The sequence below is a fragment of the Capra hircus genome, chromosome 13 (genome assembly GCF_001704415.2).
Source record: "Capra hircus breed San Clemente chromosome 13, ASM170441v1, whole genome shotgun sequence".
Lineage (NCBI taxonomy): Eukaryota > Metazoa > Chordata > Mammalia > Artiodactyla > Bovidae > Capra > Capra hircus.
Window position 1 is genome coordinate 73,128,595 of NC_030820.1, and position 14,221 is coordinate 73,142,815.

General features: G+C 51.6%; 1 protein-coding gene across 2 annotated transcripts; it reads left to right on the forward strand.

The window, feature by feature from the left end:
* RBPJL (recombination signal binding protein for immunoglobulin kappa J region like) lies at positions 1,724-11,478 on the forward strand. 2 transcript variants are annotated; one of them, XM_018057919.1, is made up of 6 exons: positions 1,724-1,826; positions 2,121-4,771; positions 5,055-5,207; positions 6,300-6,455; positions 6,599-6,702; positions 6,809-11,478. In XM_018057919.1, exons 2-6 carry the CDS (start codon positions 4,586-4,588, stop codon positions 7,083-7,085), a joined length of 876 nt encoding a protein of 291 aa, XP_017913408.1. In that variant the 5' UTR covers positions 1,724-1,826; positions 2,121-4,585; the 3' UTR covers positions 7,086-11,478. The 2 variants fall into 2 exon arrangements, with proteins under 2 accessions (XP_017913408.1, XP_017913406.1); XM_018057917.1 differs by having other exon boundaries at positions 6,599-7,093.

The window sequence follows — 14,221 nt, forward strand, 5'->3', positions numbered from 1 at the left end:
GGATCCTGCACGCCAAGGTGGCCCAGAAATCGTACGGAAATGAGAAGAGGTAGGTCCTTCGGTGACCCTGCAACGTTCCCAGGCCCCGCCTTTAGCCCTGTGGTCCCCCTCCCTGTTTGGAGTCTTTTCGCTTCCCCCAGGTGGTGGAGATGGTAAAGAGCCCACCTGTTAAGGCGGGAGACACTAGAGAGATGGGTTCGACCCCTGGGTCGGGACAATCCCCTGGAGAAGGAAATGGCAGCTCACTTCAGTATTTTTTGGCCTGGAAAATTCCATGGACAGAGGAGCCTGGCGGATTACAGTGTATGGGGTCGCAAAGAGTGAGACATGACTGAGCACGCATATGCACGCTTACCACACACAGAACCTGGAGAGGACTCAGGGCTCCACTCTTAGCCAATCAGCAGCCTTTTTCCCTCAGTCACCATCAGCCCCGACTTTGATCTGTTACAGAACCACCCTGTGAATCTACAGTCCCCATTCACTCATTCACCCATTCATTCATTCTTTCATTCCACAACTGCCTACTTTGTGCTTATCATGCGTCAGGCTCTCTGGACTGCTGGGCACCCAGCACACAGTTGGACAAGATAGATACGATGACTGCCTTTGTGGCATCTTTGCTCTAGTGTGAGAGAGACAGACAATAAACACCTCACAAATCAGTGAAGAAGATGCTCCCAGATGGTGATGAGAGCTAGAAGGGAAACAGAATAGGGCAAGGTGATAGAAACTGAGGGGCAGGGGTGTATTTAGCTAGCAAGGTCAAGATGGTAGGAAGGCCTTTTGAGGAGGTGAACTAAGACTTGAATGTGAAAATGGAGCCAGACATGAGAAAGTCTGGGGGGGAGCATGTTTTAATTAGAAGCAATGAAAAATGCAAAGACCTTGACTCACTTGGTACTAACTTGGCCTGTTCGAGGCCAAAAGAAGTCAGGGTGGCTGGAATTAGAGAAGAGGGGTCATCATAGGAAGTGAAGTTGGAAAAGTAAGCAGGGGCCAGATCATGTAAGTACTTTGAATTTAAACCACTGGAGGATTTTAAGATAAGCAACATACCTTAAAAAAAGAAGAAAAAAAAAAGCAAAACCCCATTTGGCTGTTGTGTGAAAAACAGGTCGAAGGGGTAGGAGTGGGAGCCGAGAGACCAATGGGAGGCTGATGCAGTGATCCAGACAAATTGATGGCAGTTGGGACAAAGATGGAGGTGGTCAGAAGTCAATGGATTCTGAATATGTTTTAAAGGTGGTGGATAGGACTTACTGATGGATTGAGTGAGGAATGTGAAAAAAAGAAAAGAAAGATTCGAGTATTAATGAGGTTCACAGTCGCGGAGAAACCTGGGGAGATGGAGGAGGAATCAAGGATTCCGTTGGCTTTCTGCTATCTTTGAGATGCCTCAAAGACAGGACACTAAAGTGGAGATGGATATACGAGTCCGGCGCTTACATGTCTCCGCAGGTTCTTCTGCCCGCCGCCCTGTGTCTACCTCGCAGGTCCCGGCTGGAGGGTGAAGCCGGTGCCGGGTCAAGGTGAGGGCGGACTCCAGGGCGGCCGGGCGGCTCAGTTTGTAAGGGGACCAGCCACTCTGCAGGGCCCGGGAGCCGGGCGGATCTCAGGCGCAGTCTCGCCGCGCCCTCTGGCGGCGAGAGCTAAGCTTGCCTGGCTGACATCTGAGTGCTTCCAGAGCCCGCTCGCATCCCTTTGCAGCCCACCAGGCAGGGGAGACTGGGCCCCTGGTCTGCGGTTACATGGGACTAGACGGCGCGTCCGGCAGCGCCGCCGAGACGCAGAAGTTGAATTTCGAAGAGCAGCCCGACTCCAGGGTGAGAGCGCATGGCAGGAGTGGGGCGGAGGTGGGGTAGGGTAGGCTGCGATTCCTTCTCCCATCCTCACTTCTCCCTTGGAGGGGACCGGAGAGGGGAGGGGGCTCCTTCAACTCCCCCTGCAGGAGCCAAAAGATAGGTGGGGATGCGGAGAGATCAGGTTGAGGCTGAGCCCAAGAGCTTGGACGTGTCATGTCACGTCCAACGGGGCGGGCGTCAGATAACTGGGGGTGGTGGGCTCATCTCGGGGCTTAGGGCTGCGATAAGACTACCCCGTCCCCGCGAACCCGGTAGGAATTCAGTTGCGCCAAGACTCTGTACATCTCGGACGCAGACAAGAGGAAGCACTTCCGACTGGTGTTGCGGCTCATGCTCCGAGGCGGCCGGGAGCTTGGCACCTTCCACAGCCGCCTCATCAAGGTCATCTCCAAGCCCTCGCAGAAGAAACAGTCGCTGAAAAACACCGACCGTGAGCGGGGGCGGGGCCCGGCCTCGGGGCGGGCTTGGGGAGGTGCCCCAGGTCTGCAAACGGCTTGATTTGGGAAGGGGGAGGGGGAGAGGCCTGGGAGTCTGAGCCGAAAGCGGGGCCCGGTCTGGATAAGTGGGTGTGGCTTAGGTATGCAATTTGAGGTTGGGGGTCCCCAAAATAGCTGGCAGATGCTGAACTAAAGACAAAATATAAAAAGGCAGAGGAAATTCAGTTAAAGATATTTATTCAGTGCCTGATGTGCATTGCAAGTGTCTGTTCTGGAGGAACAGCCTAGCCTAGCAGGAGAGAGACACACATCGCTGATCAACGAGATAGTTGGAGATAAGTGCTGCCCTGGATGCCAAGTGATAAACCCCGGGGCTAATGGGTTTGACAGTACAGGGGATAAAAGCCTGAATGACAATAACACCATCACCCTCCCTGGAAGATGGAAGGGAGAAGCTGGGCCAAGGGGGCCTTTCTTGGCAGGCATGTACATTCATCACTCTGTTGGATGCTCATCCTTGTAAGGTGAGTGGTAGGTGAGGAAAATGAGGCGCGGAACATCCATCCATTCGTTTAAGAAATGTTCGGGGCTTGGACTTCCCTGGCAGTCCAATGGTTAAGACTATGGCTCCACTGTAGGGGACTCAGGCTTGATCCCTGGTTGGTGAATCCTAAGATCCTGTATGCCACTCAGCGGGACCAGAAAAAAGGAAAAGAAAAAAGAAATATTGGGGCCCATCACCTTCCAAATGACTTGCTTAGGTCTGCCCAGCTGGAAAAGTGGTCCAGCCAGCATTTGAACTTGAGTTGATGTGACTCAAGCCCGCTCCCACCCCACACCTTGTTACTTTCTGTTAAAAATGCTGAAGGATGTCTCAGATTCAGGTAGTGTTCTGGCTGGCCACTGGTGTGAGGACAGGGCCAGGGAATGGTTAGGTGGTATAGTGTGACGGTTTTAAGTGCAGATTCTGGAGCGAGGTGGCCTGGGTTTGAATCCTGGCTCTGCTGCTGGCTAGCTGTGTGATCCTGAGGGAGTTGTTCTCTTGAGGAAAGATAATATTATCTACTGCAGACGGCTGTTGAGAAGCAAAAGAGCTAACTCATGCTCAGCATTTAAAAAGGTACCTGAAATACAGTGAACGTTAGCTATCATCATTATGATAGTGGATGGGAACATGGGTGAAGTATACATTGAGCACCCACAGTATGCCTGGTACTGTGAGGGAAGAATGGGTGAAGCCCCAGTGCTTTCTCCCCAGGTGCTCAAAATCCAATCAGAAAGCAGAATGGTGGCTCTGAATCTGTGCTAAAGGCCAAAAGAGATGAATAAACCGTAGAAATAGACATTTCACACCACATGCCTTTTGCTTATACAGTCTCCTGAGCAACTCCTACCTACCTCGTCCTCCCCAGCTGAGAGTATAACCTCCTCCAGGAAGCCTTCTGAAATCCATCCAGCCCTTACTACATCCTACTGAAAGTTTCTATTTATTCCTGGTCCCCACTCTGAGACTGTGAACTCCTCCAGAGCAAAACTCTAATTCACCCTTTGGTGCCCGGCACCCAGCGTAGGGCAGGCCACCAAGCAGGCATTTAGTAACTACTTGATAACATTCTGTTTTTTGTGCCCAGGCAGCGAAAAGGACCAGACAGAGGTATAGAAGCAGGATTATAGCAGGTGCTGGAGAAATAGCCGTGAGACAATGGCTAGTGTGTCTGGGAATTTGAGCCAGATTGGCTCAGGACACAGAGGGTGGGAACTGGCAATTCCAAGGGGGCAAGCACCGCCCGGGCACTGACGCCACCTCCCCTTACAGTGTGCATATCCTCCGGCTCGAAGGTCTCCCTCTTCAACCGCCTGCGCTCCCAGACGGTCTCCACGCGCTACCTCTCTGTGGGGGACGGGGGCTTTGTGGCCAGTGCACGCCAGTGGGCTGCCTTCACTCTCCACCTGGGTAATCCCGCCAGCAGGCCCGGGGCTGGGCACTTCACATGCACTCACTTATTTAATCTTCACCACAACTCATCCACGGAAGTAAATGTTGCCCCATGGAACCAAGGCTTGCAGACACCAAAAGGCTTGTCAAAAATCCTAATGAGTCGGTAACTGAACCCAGCTACTCTGACTCCAGCATCCAGCCCCTTCCCCCAGCTCAGCCCCTGCCCCCAGAGCACAGGCATTCTTAAGGATGGGCCACAAGGGGTTTCTCCAGGCTGAGAATCTTCAGCCTGAGCCACCTCCCTGTGTGCCAACCCTGCCCATAAGACCCATGTGTGACGCGAGATGGAGCCAGAGGCAGAGGATTTGGGACGGAAGCGTAGGACCCCTGAAGCCCTCCTGCCTTCTGTTTATTCCTCAGCTGATGAACGCTGTTCCCAGGGGGACTTCCCGCCTCGAGAGGGCTACGTCCGCTACGGCTCCCTGGTGCAGCTCGTCTGCACGATCACGGGCATCACCCTACCTCCGATGGTATGGGAAGGGAGGGCACGACTGGACGGGTCACCCCAGATCCATCCACAAGGGAAGGGCTGAGGGTGGGCACCCAAAGCATGATGACCCCTATCCTCACTGGGGACACTCAGCGTTTGTGAGACTGTGTGGAGGTCAAGAGCTGTCATGGTGGGGGGGCAGATATGCCAGCAATATGCCAGCATTCCGCATGGCTATTGGGGTAGCAGAGGGCTGGCTGGGAGGGCAGCCTGTGGGGACCCAGGCACCCTGCTGTGACACCTCCCCCACACTTCTGCCATAGATCATCCGCAAAGTAGCCAAACAGTGTGCCCTCCTTGACGTGGATGAGCCCATCTCCCAACTCCACAAGTGTGCATTCCAGTTTCCCGGTGGTCCTCCAGGAGGAGGTGGCACCTACTTATGTCTCGCTACAGAGAAGGTGGTGCTGTTTCAGGTGAGAAGCAGAGACTCTTGGCACCAAGCATCCCAGAAAATCAGAACTGCAAAGAACAGTAGGCTATAAGATCACCATCATCATGACCATTGTGGTTGCTGCTCACCGAGCAACGCTGCCTCCTATGGAATGTCAGACATGAAGACTATCAGGATAGAATCAGAGAATGCAGAAAAGAATAGTAATAGTAGCATTGAGCAATGCTCCTTCCCAAAGGCTATTAAAGTCATAGAATGTTGTTATATAAAATTGTAGGGGAATTCCCTGGTTGTCCAGTGGTTAGGACTCTGCACTTCCACCGCAGGGAGCTGGGGTTCCATCTCTGGTCTGAGAACTAAGATCCCACAAGCCTGGAGGCACGGGGTTAAGAAAAAAAAAAAAATTGTAGAATGTAGATAAAAATCAGTAATAAATAGTAGTTTTGGCTGGTGGCTCAGAGGTTAAAGTGTCTGCCTGCAATGTGGGAGACCTGGGTTCAATCCCTGGGTCGGGAAGATCCCCTGGGGAAGGAAATGGCAACCCACTCCAGTATTGCCTGGAGAATCCCATGGACGGAGGAGCCTGGTGGGCTACAGTCCACCGGGTCACAAAGAGTCGGACACGACTGAGCGACTTAACTAGCTAACTTTTGAGTATCACTGAGCAAAGATGAATCATGGACTGTTAAGACATAAGATTGTCAAATATGAAAAATTGCTATTATTATTAAGCAATACAAAGAACAGTATCATGGAATGTTGAGATAAAATCATAATACGTAGAAAATCACATTATTATTGAGCAATAATCCTTCCAAAAGCATTTTAAAGTGTTGGAATGTTTAGGGCACAGGATTGCACAACGTTTTTCTGGTTTCTTTTTTAATGGAATTCTAGAATTCTAAGAACATAGATCTTTAGAAACCTGCTAGCCCAGCGAGCTGAGGTAACTCTAAATAGAGATTAGGTTTGGTTCCAGCTCGCAGGGCAGGTAAACCGCAGAGCCCAGGGCTGGAACGTTAGGAATGCGGAAGCCCAGGCACTGCGCCGGCTGGATGCGCTGAAGGCTGCCATGGCCGCAGCTTCTTCTCCATCCCCTGGGGTCTCCCCTCAGGCCTCCCCCTGCCCCAAGGAGGCCAACAGAGCGCTGCTCAACGACAACTCTTGCTGGACCATCATCGGCACCGAGTCGGTGGAATTCTCCTTCAGCACCAGCCTGGCGTGCACCCGGGAGCCGGTCACTCCCGTGCCGCTCATCAGCACCCTCGAGGTGAATCCGGGCGCTGCGGGGCGCTGGCGGGCGTGACTGCCCTGGGCGGGGTGGGAGTGCAGGTGAGGGAGAGTTGCGAGCTCTCAGCTCCCCACCCCGCGCCCCCCGCTTCTCCCACACCCCTTGGTCTTACCCTCCCCCAGCTGAGTGGCGGGGGCGACGTGGCCACCCTGGAGCTCCATGGTGAGAACTTCCACGCGGGGCTCAAAGTGTGGTTCGGGGACGTGGAGGCCGAAACCATGTACAGGTATAGGGGTGGGGGTTTCCCTGTCTCCCAGAGAACGGGGCTGGTGGGGAGTGGGGTGCACGCCATCAGCATCGCTGCTGCCCTGACCTCGATGCCCCACCCCCAGGAGCCCGCGGTCCCTGGTGTGTGTGGTACCCGACGTAGCCGTCTTCGGCAGCGACTGGCGCTGGCTGCGCACACCCATCACAGTGCCCGTGAGCCTCGTGCGCACCGACGGCCTTTTCTACCCCAGCGCCTTCTCCTTCACCTACACGCCCGAGTACAGCGCGCGGCCGGGGGCCCCGGGCGCCCCGGCGGCGCCCGCCGCTGACGCCGACGCGCTCCTGGAGAGCATCCATCACGAGTTCACGCGCACCAACTTCCACCTCTTCATCCAGACGTAGGAGGGGCGGCCTGGACGCTGAGACCTGGCCGGGGGCCGGTTTTCTGGGTCCTGGGCCCTGCCCTCCGCCTCGGTGCTGCGGAAGTGAAAGCTTCAGGCCGACTTGCAGAAAGCTCTCGCCCTAGAAACCTGGCCTTGCGGGTCTTACACCGGTTACTCCCTCGTCCTTTTCCGTATAGGAAGACTCCGCCTGAGTGATGCGCCCTTTGTATCCGCTCAGGAGTGTGGTTTTCTCTGTCATTGTCTTTTTCACTCTCATACCCTCTCTCCCTCAGTAACTATAGTTTTTTTTGTTTTCTGTTTCTGTCATGCCACGTGGCCTGTGGGATCTTAATTCCCAGACCAGGAATGGAACCCGTCCCCCATGCGATGGAAGTGCAGAGTCTTAGTCCCTGGACAACCAGGGAGTTTCCTGTAGATCCCTGCCCCTGCATCTTTGTTTCTCTCCATCACTCTGGATCTGGCATACAGTTTCACACATTGTGAAAAGCCTAGCCTAGAGCAGTGACCCTCCAGACAGCTGTGTCTTCCCTGAAAGAAGAAACGGGTAGTATTTCACACACATGGGGCATGGTCTCACGCTTGCCCTGCTGGCCCTGAAGCACCAGGTCCTGCCTGGAACATTGGGTCCCACTCCAAGCACCAAGTCCCTTCTGGAGCATGGGGAACCTGTCCTGGAGTGCTGGCTTCCACCCTGCAATACAAAGCTTGGTCCTTTCCTTAGTCTTTTTCTGGCTGGAGCCAGGCATAGTACCCATGCAGATGTTTGCCCTCTGGTCCACAACTTTGGTGGCTGGGCAGGTCCCTGGGGCAGTGGTCAGGTCTTGCCGTCTTAACTGTCTACCCACGCATTTCTTTCGCAGGCCCAGTAAGATGCAGTCAGTCCTAAGGGTCAGAGATTGCTCTGCTGTGTTGGCATCAACTCCCAGCCAGGGCAGAGTCTGATCTGTATGACCCACCTGCTCCCAGAGGGAGGTGCCCCAGTGTGCTTCCCCCGACATATACACAGAGTAGAGGACCACATGTGTGGTGGAGCAGATAGCTCACTTGTGATACTTCCTGGAGGAGCAATGGGGGTTCAGAGGTAGCCAGCATCCCTGAGCCCCTGTCCCTGCTCTGGGGACCACCTGCTGCCTCTAGGCAGGCCCAGGGGCAACCACAAGACCCAAAACAAAACTTGCCCAGGACAAGTCTAGGCAGAACTCATGGGATCTGCTGGGCAATAACCAAGAAAGAGTAGCTTCTTTGAATGGAGCCCAGGGATAAAATTGCAGTTTATCACTGCCCAGACTCTCCACCCTCAGCCAAATGTGTGCCCCACAGGGAGGGTCCTGACTCGGGCTATGGAAACCATGACACAGATATCGTAGGTGCCAACTGTTGTACCAGCCCCTGGCGGTGCCAAAATGGGAGAACTGGTCTGAAATGTGGGTCAAGGGCTCTCACCCCTCTGGGACTTTTTTTAAGCTCTAAGTTCATTTCCTGAGATGCTTTCCCCAGAACATAGAAACCCCCATGAAAAAGAAGAAGCTGATATTTCCCAAGGGGGCAAAATGGGCTTTGCTCTTAGAGTCCTCAAAGTCTTGGCTAAGTTCCGTTCTCTGCCGTCAGCAGACTGAAACCCACAAGGATGGGAAAGAGAAGCTTGTTCAGAGCCTGCCATGGCTCCTGGGAGTGGATCCTGGCTGAGGAACCCAGGGAACAACTGGATGGAAAACGTCCTCCACATGAGTGCCTGTCCCAGGAGAGTTTGAGCTCACTGCCCAGTGAGACTGAAGCAGGAAGCCACTTGTAAAGGCACTAAAAGGTTTCATAGCATATCACATGGGGAGTTGGGGCTCAAGGGCCTTTCCAGTTCTGCCCTCAAGAACTTCCTCCACCACTCCACCAGGCAGCAGTCCCGGAAGCCAAGGACCTAGCTTGGCTTGAAAGCCCAGCCATGCAGCTCTATTTTTTGCACTATCTGCAGGACACTCCCAGACCCTTGGTCCCACCTACGAAAGTCTGTGCCCTCAGAGCTCCAACCCTGGCCTGTCTTCTGAGTTTCAGTTGCTGGACTGTCCTGGAAGGTCTTCTCTCCCTCAAGCCTGAATCTGTCTAACATCAAACTCTCCTCCCTCTCCATCTCCCTTGCTAGAAGAGGCTTCCTCCTCCACTCCACTACTGCTCGGCTCCAGACTCAGCTCAGACAGTCCGTTCTTCGAGATGTCCCTAATTCGGGACTTCCCTGGTGGTCCAGTGGGTAAGAATCCATCTGCCAACGCAGAGAACAGGGGTTCGATCCCTGGTCCAGGAAGATCCCACGTGCCACAGGGGGATCTTCCCTGTGGCCACAACTACTGAGCCTGGGCTCTAGAGCCATTGCTCCGCAACGAGAGAAGCCACCTCAGTGAGAAGCCTGCACACCCCAACTAGAGAAAGCCTTCGTGCAGCAGCAATGAAGACCCAGCACAGCCAAAAAAAAAAGTCCCTAATTAGACTTAATACGGTGATCGTTTTACATTGTATTCAAATATCGCATCATTATGTTGTACACAGAAACTAATATAATGTTATATGTAAAAAAAAAAAAAAAAAGATTTCCCCAAGGCAAGATTACATAACTTGCAGGCCCAGGGCAAAATGAAAATATATAACCCCTTGTTCAAAAATTATTAAGACTTTCAAGACAGCGATAGCAGAGCATGAAATCAAGGCAGGGCCCTGCCAAGCACAGGGTCTTGTGTGCCTGTCAAGGTCACAAGCCCATGAAGCTGGCTCTGGCCCCAGGCTTTCCATCTTGTTTTCCCATAGAATCCCACTAGAACCATGTACTGCCCACCTTGGATCAAAGGGCTTTATGTACGCGTCAGCTGTCCACTCTAGACTGTGAGCGTCATGTGAGAAGGAGCTTATCCTGGTGTGGCCTAGGAGGTGCGTTGCAACGCTTGAACACTGAATAAGTGCTCAATGAATACCAAAGAGCATGGGATTGTATTGGCAGATATTAAATTTGGATTTTGCAAGTGCAGTGTGAAACCAGCAGGTGGCACTGTTGTCCTCCCAAGCATTGAGTATTTATAGTTAAACAGTACGGGTCCTTAAAGATAATCTTCACTTTTTCATGTTCTCAGGATCAGAACAGAGTTGAGAGTCATTGCTGTCCTCCATATTTCATCCTCATTTTACAGATGGGGAAACCGAGGCTCTGAGAGAGAAGCCCCAGGAAACGGCAGGTTGATGATAGCGTCTGATTTGAATCCTACACTTTTGATGCAAAGTCTGGGGCTCTGAGATTCTTTTAATTTTCTACTTCATAGTCTTTAACATTCTTAATTCCCTGCTATATGTAGGTAGCATATGTGTGTGTGTGTTACAAAGGGCGGGATTGGGGGTAGGGAGTGGATGGGGTACATACTGTATTCTTGCTGTGAATAAGGTCAAAATCTCTGTTCCCCAAATCTCCCAGTTTACCAGCTCTCATGCTGCCTGAGAGCCCACTGTGGGGGTGGGGTGGGGGGAGCAAGTCTTTTGGTGTAATTCTTCTGGGAACATTGAACTTTGAGTTTCTCTCTCTCTCTTCTGTTTCTTTGAAGTTGAGTTTCTTTAAATAGAAAGTCATCATGACCACAGTGCGGGTAATATTCTCAGACACCTTCCTCCCTGGGGAGGATGCTGATGGCTGTGGGCACAGACCATGAAGACGGCAGAGGAGAGGGGAAGTGGTTTTAAGGGGAATGAAACCAGCAGGGCGACATCTCCTGAGTTCTGCAACAGCCTTGACCATATTCACCCCAAAAGGCTCTGTTCCAGACCCCAAGGGACAAAGGCAGGTTGGACGGCCGTGCCACAATGGTTTCAGTGGTAAATTGGTGAACACCTGTTATAACTGGTTGCTCGCTCCCTGGGGTGGGAGAGGAGCAGGTAAAGTTCAGGGGTGAGGGTGGGGGCTAAGGCAGAGCCTTGGGACCAAGTTCTTTATGGACTCACTGGTGCTAGAATTTTAAAGTGGGACCCACTCTGCCAAGTTCATCCCAAGCCCGTATCAGGTTCTAAGCATCCCCTCGCCACCCTGGCTGGTGTCTGTAAATGCACACCCCTAGCACCTCATCCTGGGTGGGAGTATCCTGGACCAGCTGGTTTTGTGGCCCCTGACTTACCATGGCTCCAATTATGATTGTTTTCACTTTACCCGGTGAGAAGGCAATACACATTCAGTAGAAACCGTACTTTAAACCCTGATCCTTTTCTGGGCTGGCGATAGGCACTCTGGTCTTCTCTCCTGATGCTAGGGCCACGGCAACGAGCCTTGGTTTTCGGTCCACCAGGTGACTGAGGGTAAGCAATGGATAAACTGAAAACCATTCTGTTTTTCACTTTCATTACAGTATTAATAAATTACACAAGAGATTCAACACTTTATTATTAAATAGGCCTTGTGTTAGATGATTTTGCCCAACTCTAGGCCAATGTAAGTGTTCTGAGTACATTTAAGGTGGGCTAGAATAGCATCAGGGCTTCTCAGCTGGCTGAGACGCAGGTTCAAGCCCCAGAGGAGGAAATGGCAACCCACTCCAGTGTTCTTGCCTGGAGAATCCCACGGACAGAGGAGCCTGGTGGCCTACAGTCTGTAGGGTCGCAGAGTCTGACACGACTGAAGCGACTTAGCGTGCATGCACGCAGGATAGCATCACCAACTCATGGACATGAATTTGCGCAAACTCCAGGGGACAGTGGAGGACAGAGGAGCCTGGCATGCTTTAGTCCATGAGATCACAAAGAGTCGGACGTGTATGTTTCCCTTGTGGCTCAGCTGATAAAGAATCCACCTGCAACGCAGGAGACCTGGATTCCATCCCTGGGTTGGAAAAATCCCCTGGAGAAGGAAAAGGCTACCCACTCCAGTATTCTTGCCTGGAGAATTCCATGGACTATATAGTCCATGGGGTTGCAAAGAGCCGGACAAGACTGAGTGACTTTCACTTGGTAGGTTAGGTGAATTAAACAAATTTTCAGCTTCAATTATTTTCAACTTATGATGGATTTGTTGGGACATAGCCCTATTGTAGGTCAAGAAAGATGTGTATGTACATATATTTTGTGTATATGCATACCTTCCCTTCTCCTCACACTAATTATGCGTATGTATTTCCAGAGGGGTCACCTTAAAATGAAGGAATGCAGAGCTGACAGCGACTTTTCAGACAATGGCCAAGCAGTATGAACACTAGTTGCGTGACTTGTGTGACTTTGTCTGGTTCAAGGCACTTAACCTCTTTGTGCCTCAGCTCCCTCTTCTGTAAATGGGGGAAATAGGATTGGTTTTCATAAGACGTCATGCTGCTGCTGCTGCTGCTAAGCTGCTTCAGTCATGTCCGACTCTGTGCGACCCCATAGATGGCAGCCCACCAGGCTCCTCCGTCCCTGGGATTCTCCAGGCAAGAACACTGCAGTGGGTTGCCATTTCCTTCTCCAATGCATGAAAGTGAAAAGTGAGAGTGAAGTCGCTCAGTCGTGTCCTACTGTTAGCAACCCCATGGACTGCAGCCCACCAGCCTCCTCCATCCATGGGATTTTCCAGGCAAGAGTACTGGAGTGGGGTGCCATTGCCTTCTCCGAAGATGTCATGAGAAATAAGATAACATATGGAACACACTTTCAGCAGTGGCCCCAAGTGAACCAGTTTATATGGACTTTTGTTGCCATTGTTATTCCAGAAGCACATTTTAAAATTTTTTAACATTTATTTTTGTCTGAATAGGCTCTTATTTGGGCATGCCGGAGCTTTGGTTGCGGCATGTGGGATCTAGTTCCCTGCCCAGGAATCGAAACTGGGCTCCCTGCCTTGGGAACATGGAGTCTTAGCCACTGGACCTCCAGGGAATTCCCCAGAAGCACTTTTAGAGACGACCCAAACACTGCAGGCTTCTTCCAATGTACAGATGAGGAATTTGATGGTCCAGAGGAGATAAGTGAGAGGGGCTTCCCTGGTGGCTCAGAGAGTAAAAATCTTCCTGCGATGCAGGAGACCCAGGTTCGATCCTTGGGTTGGGAAGATCCCTGGAGAAGAGAATGTCTACCCACTCCAGCGTTCTGGCTTGGATAACAGAGGAGGTAAGCGAACTTCCTGTAATTGTTTTCTCCGTTACGCAGGCTGTAACCACACTGTTTATTGTCCCACAGATTCCATGGGTCAGGAGTCCACGCACGGCTTGGCTGGGTCGTCTGCTCAGCCCCAAGGCTGTCTTCAAGGTGTCAGTCAGGGCGGCAGTCTCTCCAAGGCACATGGTTGTTGGAAAAATCCATGTCCTCGAAGCTGTAGAACTCACGGCAGCTTGCTTGTTCAGGGCCAACAAGAGAGCACCACTCTCTTCAGGAAGGTTCCAGACCCTCTTTTACATATCTTCAACTGTTTTCCTTTAGCCACGGGCTTTACTGTCTGAATATTTGCAACTATTATTCTATACACAAATTTAATTTCTTACAAAACTCTATATTGCATATTGGTGGGTCACTTCACTCTGCATTTTTGCCACATTTCCGTCAAGAAGTATTTCCCCAAATCACAGTCTGCCTGGTTGTGGTGGTTGTTGTTCAGTCACTAAGTTGTGTCCGGCTCTTTGTGATGCCATGAACTGTAGCCTGCCAGACTCCTCTGTCCATGAGATCGCCCAGGCAAGAATACTGGAGTGGGTTGCCATTTCCATTTCCAGGGTAATCTCCCTTTTTACTAACTCAAAAACTGATCTCAAACTTTTATTACATCTGCAGAACCCCTTCACCTGTGCTGCCCAATGTGACCTTCCTATCCATCATTTTTGGAGATCATGCCCACACTCAAGGGGAGGGAATAGACAGGTCATATTCACTAGGGAGGTAGAAATATTGGGGGCCATCTTGGAATCCTGACCATCTCACTCTCCCAAACCACATAACAGATTATTGGCAAGGAGAAATCTGTTTGGCCTGAAGGTCTCCTCATGCCCCAGAAAGGAACTTCCCCATTTCCATCAAGAAGTATTTCCCCAAATCACAATTTGCCTCAGAAGATTGGCAGGATCATGAACAAAACTGGCCCAATGTTGTCCAACACTGCTTTGAATCCCCAGCCCAATTCTCAGAAATAATATATCAGTTTCCACTCAGGGTTAGCATTCC

Coding starts and splice junctions, on each gene's coding strand:
- RBPJL (XM_018057917.1), top strand. CDS start 4,586: ATGGAGCCAGAGGCAGAGGATTTGGGACGGAAGCGTAGGACCCCTGAA. Junction 5,208..6,299: donor AGAAGGTGGTGCTGTTTCAG/GTGAGAAGCAGA, acceptor GTCTCCCCTCAG/GCCTCCCCCTGCCCCAAGGA. Junction 6,456..6,598: donor CGCTCATCAGCACCCTCGAG/GTGAATCCGGGC, acceptor ACCCTCCCCCAG/CTGAGTGGCGGGGGCGACGT.